This window comes from Leucoraja erinacea, chromosome 9 (genome assembly GCF_028641065.1).
Source record: "Leucoraja erinacea ecotype New England chromosome 9, Leri_hhj_1, whole genome shotgun sequence".
Classification (NCBI taxonomy): Eukaryota; Metazoa; Chordata; class Chondrichthyes; order Rajiformes; family Rajidae; genus Leucoraja; species Leucoraja erinaceus.
The window spans coordinates 59,829,795-59,839,906 of record NC_073385.1 but is presented as its reverse complement, the minus strand read 5'-3'; the positions used below and the strand labels follow the sequence as shown (position 1 = coordinate 59,839,906).

At 44.6% G+C, this 10,112-nt stretch overlaps 1 protein-coding gene across 1 annotated transcript; it reads right to left on the bottom strand.

Moving 5' to 3' along the window:
- Positions 1–1,826: 1,826 nt before the first annotated feature.
- LOC129700448 (EEF1A lysine methyltransferase 3-like) lies at positions 1,827–9,830 on the bottom strand. The gene is made up of 3 exons (XM_055640944.1): positions 9,200–9,830; positions 8,037–8,148; positions 1,827–4,997 (listed from the first exon to the last, which is right to left on the bottom strand). The coding sequence occupies exons 1-3, from the start codon at positions 9,368–9,370 to the stop codon at positions 4,594–4,596; spliced, it is 687 nt and encodes a 228-aa protein (XP_055496919.1). The 5' UTR covers positions 9,371–9,830; the 3' UTR covers positions 1,827–4,593.
- Positions 9,831–10,112: the final 282 nt, after the last annotated feature.

Sequence of the window (10,112 nt, the reverse complement as noted above, 5' to 3'; positions counted from 1 at the left end):
GCCTCCAGAGAATTGGCCTCCACCGACCTCTGAGGCAGAGAATTCCACAGATTCACAACTCTCTATGTGAAAAGGTTTTTCCTCATCTCCGTTCTAAATGGCTTGTCCCTTATTCTTAAACTGTTACCCCTGGTTCGGGACTCTCTCTACACGAGGAACTCGTTTCTTGCCTCTAGCGTGCCCAGACCCTTAAAAATCGTATATATTTCAATAAGATTCCCTCTCATCCTTCCAAATTCCAGAGTATACACGCCCATCCGCTCCATTCTATCAACATATGACAGTCCCGCCATCCCGGGAATTTACCTCCTGAACCTACGCTGCGCTCCCTCAATAGCAAGAATGTCCTTCCTCAAATTTGAAGACCAAATCTGCACACAATACTCCAGGTGTGGTCTCACTAGGGACCTGTACAACTGCAGAAGGACCTCTTTGCTGTAATGCTCAACTCCTCTTGTTATGAAGGACAACATGGCATTCGCTTTCTTCACGGCCTGCTGCACCTGCATGCTTACTTTCAGTGACTGGTGAACAAGGACCGCAGTTCGTTGCTTCTAGCAATCTCCGAAGGTCATTTGCCGCCCCAATAGAGCAGCACTCTTATATTAACCAAGTAATTGTGGGGAAACTAGCAACTTAGAAACATAGAAAATATGAGCAGGTGCAGGGCGTTCAGCCCTTCAAAATGATCAAGGCTGATCATCCTCTTCTTTAATTTGTTTCCGATTTCCTACCATTTGCCCTGATCCCTTTCGCGTAAAACGATTGTATCTATCTCCTTGAATATACTTGTGGCGTGTGACCACAAGGCTAAATAATAACAAGACGATCCGCGCATATGACAAAGAAAACACACAATCAAAAACAAAGAGAAGTATGAATTGGTTATAAAGATTGTCACTGATTACTTTCAGGCTTTATTTAACGCGGGGTACTGGTAGACGGTTAACAACAACAAAACATTGCCGAAGCGGAGTTCCTGAGACCTTTTTTCTCTTCTTCAGGATTGATGAGTTGCATCGCCGGTCGTGAGCCCCAGAGGGCGCCACTAATGCTCCACTTCATGTTGTCTTTACAACAAAGAGATGTTGCCGCCTCTGCGAATTGTCAGGTTTGAGAGGAGAAGGAAGCTGATATTTGCACCAGGAGGGCGCCACGGTCCTGATTCAGCAGGTATTTACAGGTTAGTTCCAATTTATGTTTTTCTGAATTCTAAGGCCTACCCCAAAAAGAAGATCACAGAGCACGGAATGTCGAACATAGGACGCCCCACAGCCGGCAGAGTCCGGCAGAGTCAGATTGAATCGGTATATAATCACTGGCATAATTACAGACCTCGGTGAGTTGAAACATCCTCTCAGTATGTCTTCTGCCGTGCTCCCTAAGAATGCTAAGTGTTTCAATATCATCACCTTTCATTCTTCCAGTCAGGAAAGTCCCACCCAACCTGTTTAACCTTTCCACGTCTGACAACTCTTTTAAATCCGAGATTTTGCGGGGTCAACCTTCTCTGAATCACCTTCAATTAAATATGAAATCTCAAATATAGGGAGTTAATTGTTCTCAATTCCCTCTGCACAACTGCCGTAACGCTGCTGCTTTTGTAAATAAGGGCCAACGTCCTATTATTCTTCACCATGAAAGGAGATCGCCAAGGCAAGGGCAGAGATTGTTGTGTCTATGTCCGCCATTGGCGATTTACCAGCCACGGCTGGAGGATAACTGATGCCGTTCATTTATTTAAGAAGGGTAGTAGAGATAAGGCAGAGAATGTTAGATCAGTGGGCCCTACATCGATGTTGGAAAGGTTGTTGGATGGAGGGAATCTGAGGGACAGGATAACTTGCATTTGGAAAATCAAGGATAGATCAAGGATAGGCAGCATGGCTTTGTGCATGGGAAGTAATGTCTCATGAATTTATTTGATCTTTTAAGAGGTGACCAACAAGATTGATGAGGGCAGGAGTTCAATAAGACCCGGGTGGCAGACGGGCCAGAAGCTGAGAACACATTGGACCCGCAATTGACTTGATATAGGAAACAAAGACAAGTAATGGAGGGTCATTTTGTTGAGATTGGTGGCATGTAGCCAACGGTCCGCTACAGGGATCAGTGCTGGCTCCTCTGTTGTATGCCATATATGTTAATGATTTTGTTAATTATTAGGTTGGTGATTAGTTAGTTTGCAGATGACACCCAGGTCGATGGCATGGTGCATAGTGAAAAATGAGGGCGAAGGTGACAACTGGATATTGATCAACTGGAAACGAGGGCAAAGGAATGGTAGATGGACTTAATTGGGAACAAGTGCAACGCGATGTATTTTGAGATGGTAAACCTTACCTTCATCGGCGAAAACAAGTGGTATAAAGTTGGGACGTCGTGTAACAGTTGTTTGGCTGCACTGGAAGTATCGTGTGCATTTCAGATCGCCACAATATAGGAACCTATATACGATATAGGAATCTCGCGATTAAGCTAGAGAGGGTGCAGAAAAGATTCACAAGCATGTTTCGGCCGAGACCCTTCGTTAGACCAGAACGTTATCTACACATCCCTCCAAAGATGCTGCCTGACGCCCTTCACCACTTTGCGTTTTGCTCCCAACGTCTGCAATCCCTTGTGCCTTCACAAGAATGTTGCCTGGATTCGATGGCTGGATTTATTAGGAGAAACTAGAGCCGCTGGGCTGTGTATTCCCTGGAGCGAAGGCGTCTGAGTGGTGACATGATGAAATTGTATAAAGCTACGTGACGCATAGATGTGGTAGATAGCTAAAGTTTGCCATGGTATAAACAGTGTCAAAGAGATAACATATTTATGTCGGGGGTGGGTGGTTAAATGAGTTCTGAGGGTGAAGGTGATGGAAACAGGAAGAGTAGCATGATTTTGTAAAACATCTGGACAGGCACATGAATGAGCAGTGCAAAGAGGGAAACAGCAATTGCCATCAGTATATATATGCATGATGGTCAATTTAGAAGCGATTGGCTGAAGATTCCGTTCTGTACTGTACAGCTCCATGGCCCATTGCAGCTGCTCGAGGAATCATTGATACAGCTGACGTTCAAACAGCGTTGGTAGGGTAATCTACCTTGATAATGGAAGCAGAGAGAACAATATTATTGTCAGAGGTTACCAATTGTGGTGGTGAAATTCCTCCTGCCTGCCGTCTTTGAGTCTACCATTAAGCGACAAAGTTAGTCATTACAGTATTCTATCAGACTTAGCACAGGAATGCTGCCGTGTAACACGACCCATTCTGCTCCGGGTAGAATAACCTGGTTTCAATAGGTTTTGGCTGGGATGAACCACCAACGATATTGAAAAGGGTGGAAGTTTCGTTCTTCAATGCATATCCGGTAGTTATTTTCGACGGAGCAGTTTGGCATTACTGCCAACCATCTTTGACGAGTACACGGAAGTCCCCAACCAGGCCTAATCTAATTACGTCCAATGTTTTTTTTCATTTAAGGATAACTGTTTCGTCGGATGACGCCACGTGGACGGCAGGACTTCATGGAAGATTGCTCGCCTCTTCTTGCTTCTGGGGTGAATGTTTACGAAAGCTCCTATTCTTTTCCCAGAATGTACAAGTGGTTCTCAACCTTCTACTGGACTGGAGAAAACCCGGGGTGGCGACAGAAAACAGGAACGTCCCCTCACGGACATATCGCGGGCAGATCTACCAAATGTAATACTAGTTTTCGGTATTAGTTCCTGGAGGATCTATGGACGCGGGCTTGCTCTCCGCTTAATTCGCCAATCCGTGAGCGGACTGAGAGCAGAGTGGCTTTCAAGACCAGTCACGTTGCCGAGATACTGAAAATCGTTTTCATCAAATAAAGACTGTAGATTCCAATCACATCAGATAGTTTACCGTAATCCGTCTTGAACTTCACCGCCAACCTATCTCACTGACACGTTCTGGTTTATTTAAAACAATGATTATTCTCGCGTTGATAAATGGTTTTTGAAAAAAAACATCGCACGTTGGACTTGCTTATTTACGCAGAGTTTATTGCTCTAGTAACGCCGCAGTAACATGCCTACTTTCATGTATGTAAAATACAGAGTACCTTACATTTCATATCCAGGGTTGTTTGTAAGCAGTCGAATTGAACTTGACTTATAAGTTCTGCTGGTCTTCCTGCGCTTATGGATATGCATCAGGGAATTCTATAACAAATAATGGCACCAAACATGTTCAATTTATCATTGAAAAAAATGTGAAATGTTTTTCTTAGTGAAACACAAAATGTTGGAGTACCTCAGCGGGTCAAGCAGCATGGGCAAGCGATGTTTGTGGTATAAAGAAGGGTCCCGACCCAAAACGCCACCTATTCATTCTCTCCAGAAATGCCGCCTGACCCGCGGAGTTATTGGAGCATGTTGTGGTACACTCAAGATTCCAGCGTCTACAATTCCCCTTGTCTCATAGTTAGGTTTACAGATAAATCTTTGTCATAGGTAATGTAGTAATGCATATTAGAGGATCTGCATAATGCTTGACGTGTTAGTGGAAATGTATATACTTGCTACATGTGATGTATGCGTTATTAAGCGAAAGACAAATACATCCGTTTGAGATCCCTATTTCTTAACTTGCCCTGAACTAATTTTAGTCAATTTGTACACAACTATGCATTTAGGCTCCAATTTAGTCACGACCTCGCAGTTAAAGTAGTCAGGCAGGATGACGTCATGGAAAGGAATGGACCCATTCCCGGATCGGAGTTCGGAGGAAAGATAGATCGTTGTCCCTTGATTGCAGAGATAACGCAGTGTTTCCAACAGCGCCGGGTAGCAGATCGAACTGTAGACGATATCCGAGCCCAGAATGAAGTCGTAGTCGTTGGGAAATTTAGTTTGATCTTCTCCCCAAATCAGCGAACTAACTTTTAAACGGTGTCGGCATGCAATAGGGATGTTGACAGCTATGTTGCTGTTTATTTGCTTCAAGGTATCCGGTTTGTCCGTCATTGTAACATTACCACCTGAGAACAAAAGAATAAGTCAGTGTTTAATTCACGGTTATCCTTGGAAAACATCGGCACTTGGACTGGGTTTGTGGAAACGAAATATTACCTCTCGCCGCAGACGGATGGAATAAATATGTAAATAAAATCGCGAATACCCCTGTGTTTACAAACCTCAGATTCTGCTGATGGGAGCCCTCTCCCAGAAACAACTGGCGAGAGGTTGGGAAACATAAAACTGGAGGTCCAGAATCAGAAACGCACGGCACTAAAATGGCGCCTACCACCCATGTCATCCTTGTCGATTTTTATACCCATCGACTTTCACCCATCTGCCCACGTTCGGGCCGTGTCCTTCTGCTCATTCTCTGCCAGAGTACCTGCCGGAAGACTTTCAAACGTTGTAAATAGTATCTGACCCAAATGTCTCCTGAACGCCAGATAGTCATCACCATCCTGTGTGAAAAACGGACCGCTCAGATCGCGTTTAAACTTGTAGGAAAGAACTGCAGATGCTGGTTTAAATCGAAGGTAGGCACAAAATGCTGGAGAAACCCAACGGGACAGGCAGCATCTCTGGAGAGAAGGAATGGGTGACGTCAGTCTGAAGAAAGGTCTCGACCCGAAATGTCACCCATTCCTTCTCTCTAGAGATGCTGCCTCACCCGCTGAGTTACTCCAGCATTTTGTGTCTACCATGCAGATCATACCATGCATGGGTGCGTCAGATAGTGAGAAAAAAGAAAATCAATATCGTGCATGTGGATATATGTGAGGTCATCCACTTTGGTGGCAAGAACCAGAAGGCAGATTATTCCCTGAATGGTGTCAGATTATGAAAAGGGGAGGTGCAACGAGACCTGGTTGCCCTTCTACATCAGTCACTGAAAGTAAGCATGCAGGTACTGAATATATTCAGGAGAAAGTTAGATCAGGGGATATGGGGAGAAAGCAGGAACAGGGTACTGATTTAGGATGATCAGCCATGATCATGGGGGTTAGGTTAGGTAAGGGGGAGGTGCAGCGAGACCTGGGTGTCCTTGTACATCGGTCACTGAATGTTGACGCGCAGGTACAGCAGGCAGTGAAGAAAGCTAATGGAATGTTGGCCTTCATAACAAGAGGATTTCAGTATAGGAGTAAAGAGGTTCTTCTGCAGTTGTATAGGGCTCTGGTGAGACCACATCTGGAGTATTGTGTACAGTTTTAGTCTCCTAATTTGAGGAAAGACATCCTTGTGATTGAGGCAGTGCAGTGTGATCCCTGGGATGACGTGACTGTCATATGAGGAAAGATTGAAAAGACTAGGCTTGTGTTCACTGGAGTTTAGAAGGATGAGGGGGAATCTTATAGAAACATATAAAATTATAAAAGGACTGGAAAGGTAGATGCAGGAAAAAATGTTCCCAATGTTGGGCGAGTCCAGAACCAGGGGCCACAGTCTTAGAATAAAGGGGAGGTCATTTAAGACTGAGGTGAGAAAAAACTTTTTCACCCAGAGAATTCTGAATTTATGGAATTCCCTGCCACATAGGGCAGTGGAGGCCCAATCACTGGATGGATTTAAGAGAGAGTTGGATAGAGCTCTAGGGGTTAGTGGAGTCAAGGGATATGGGGAGAAGGCAGGCACGGGTTATTGATAGGGAACGATCAGCCATGATCACAATGAATGGCGGTGCTGGCTCGAAGGGGCGAATGGCCTCCTCATGCACCTATTTTCTATGTTTCTATGATTGCTGGTAGTGGGTATTGCTGGTGCGAAACTGATCGAGTTGTCGATCTTACACAAGATAGTCTAAGTCTGTGGAGAGACAGTGCGAAATTGGTAGATAAATAACAGTTGGTGTTCAATTTAGATAAATGTGATGTGATGGATTTTACGAGCATTAATGAAGCTGGGATATACACCATGGCAGGGTCTTGGAGAATTTTGCGGAACAGAGGGACCTTCGATCCAATGCAGATTGACAACGTGGTTTGGATAGCATACCGAGCACTCGCCTTCATTAGTTGGTGAATTGAATGCAAAAGTAGGAGGTTACACTCCTACTTTTACCATCTTGGTCAGACCTCAGATGGGTTACTGCGTGCATTTCTGTTCACCATGAGTTAAGAAGGGTTTGATAGCGCTGGAAAGGGTATTGCGGAGATTCACGGGATATTGATTAGGGTGAAGCAGTTCAGTTGTGAGGAAAAACTCGAGAAGGTTTGTCGTTGACCCTAGAAAGGAAGAGATTAAAAATAAAAATATGTGTGATGTACAGGTTGAATTGCCCCTAGTGTTTAGAGAATGGATAACATAGAGCTGGTGTGAACGGAGATCGATGGTCGGCATGGACTCGGTGGGCCGAACTGCCGAAGGACCTGTTTCTCAGCTGGATCTCTAAACATAGTGTAGAGAGAAGACTGCAGGAAAAGTGTCCCCTTAGCAGAGGTAGATAAAACTAGAATACATGGGCGAAGGGGGAATAGATTCAAAATAGATATGAGAAGGACCATCACCACCCAGATGACAGTGCGTATCTCGCCTGCACTGACTAAGGGAGTGGCTGAATGAACATTGAATCGTATAGTTTGTGATGGGCTATGCACCAGGTGCTGGGCAATAGGTGCCCAATGGTCGGCATGAACGAGTTTGGCCAAGTGGCCTGTTTCTATGGTAATCGATTCAATCGTAAAGATAAGTTATCTTGTTTTACATTTGAAATATGACCAGATTAAGCAGCATCCTAATCAAAGACAAGTACCGGTGGAATTCAGAACCGAATCATTAGGCAACAGCTTTACCAAACTGCAATGTTTCAAATATAAACCCGGAGGTATTCCTTTTCCATTGAACTGTTGCCGAATATCAACAGTTACATCGTGACATTTTTGCTACAGATTAACCGACGCTTCAACGTCTTTTGAACGAAGAAAGGCTTACAATAAGGAAATTATTTTTCCCAAATCGGAAAGGAATTGAACGCGAATTGTCACATACGAAATCATCCCGTCGAGCCATTGACAGATCTCCCATTCAGCAATAACATCTGATTAACGGAAGCTGACACTCACCTAACAGAGCTGCTAATATGCCTACGATTCCAGTGCCGGATCCCAGCTCAATCACTTTCTTCCCAGTGAAACTGACGTCCTCCTTCTCAAAGTACTGGCAAAGAGAAACGCCCTGAAAAGGTTGGAAACATGAAGGCTCAACTATTAGATTGTGGAAGTTAGATCAAATAACGATTTGCAGAGATTAAAGAAGACAGTTGAAAGAGGAACTCCGATTACTTCCTAATCCAGACAAATGAGTGTGGGGCTGACCTTCTTTTAAGGTCTGTTTGCAGAGAACATTCCACAGCACAAGGATATCTCAAAGCGTCTCACCAATTCAGATCATTCAAAGTTTAATCCCCCCGAATGATGTAAGGACATTTCAGCAGCCAGTTTAGGTTAAACGGAAGGGGGTTGGCCAGGGCAATTGGAATCTATCTAACAAATGCGGAATAAATGGAGCGCAATTCCGGTTCATCTTTGTGATAGCTTTCAGTGGTTGACTCTGTGATAGATTCTGAGGAGGGAGGATTGGTTCGCCCGCCTACAATTTAGGATGGAGTTAGGCTGAATATCTCCATAACACGCTTAAAACAATTGGGAGCATCTCTCTCGCACCTTTCGTCAATGAATGGGCGGCTCGATGAATGGGCCGCACATCGGACGCAACTGCACATCGTGATACAGAGATGCAAGGGGAGTGGGCCTTGCCCTATTCTTCGTGTGACCTGTGCATCGACGATGTTTACTAATGCGATGCCTTTTTGTTAAACCGCGAGCGTCGGAAATTAGTGCGGGGCTGGGGCTTGATGTTCAATTAGCAGCTGGGATCACATGCGTGAAATCGTAAGGGGGGTCGGCGGGGACGTAACGGGTGGAAATGCAGGCTAGGCATGATGATACGTGATTATCAGGTTGATCGATAATTTCACCTTTTTTTTCTGCAGAAAAGTCCCTCAACATAAGGCACTTGATAGGTTAAAAATAATATGTTTTTATAATTCGTGGGACGTATGCGCGGTATCTTATCTCTGATGTGCTTGTTAGACTTTTTTTTCAGGAAATGTATTTCATAGTAACAGAAAACAGGAAGAAAAGGATAACATGAATCCGCTAAACTGATAAGATATGTGGCATTATATTTAGCTTGTTTCTCTACACGACTAACGCAATGGACTTACCGCGTCCCAAATATACGAGGAGATACCCAATCTTGAATCCATCATTCGAGCGATCTTCAAACTAAATCCACAAAATTCGAAGTTGTTCCAGCGGATTAAAGTCGTCGATTCATAATCATCATTCTCGCCGCTGTCGTACTTGGGACGTTGGCCATACTGTGTGGTTGCCATTTGTTCGAGTTTCCCCTCTTGTTCGACCTATGTGAACCTTCGTGGCGAGCTCGGAGTCGAATCTGAGAGAAGAGTTAAACTTCCGGTTATGTAACCTTGTGGTGTATCGAAACATCTCACAGCCAATCGCGCGTCCAAATTTATTGGGCAATCGCATGCAGCAGCATAAATTGGGGACGTGCTCATTGATTAGTCATTGCAATAATGTTGACAGGAAAGCGGCAGTATAGTTCCACCGATCAGGAGTCTTCCCACACAGCCAACATATTTTATTTTCTATCAGTAACAATCAACTGGTAGCTCACAAGGCAATTTTCATTCATATAGGGACTCCGGTGGTACAAATTCAAGAATATGACTGGGAATTGTCGGGACAAACTATCCCTGGTCAAATAAAAGAGTGTATATTCCCGGAAATATTAAATGAGCAGAGAGGGGTGGAAATGCAATGTGGGTTTAACGGAGAGAGCTAATGGATACGGGTGGTTGGGCTTGGGGGAGGTTGTCCAGATACTGGAAGGTAGAGGGGGTGAAAGGGGAGGAGGGTGGTTGCCGAAAGATTCCGTCACTCGTCCAAGTTATAGGTCGTTTGTCAACACGGTTGAGCATCAGATTTACCATTGCGAGAGCTGCTCTGCTTCAGGTGAGCCAGCCTTGGTGACGAAAGAATCTTGGAACCTGTTATGCAGCAGCGCTGATGTGCAACAGGTGCATGTGGGATTGAGGAGGGGCACAACATTGG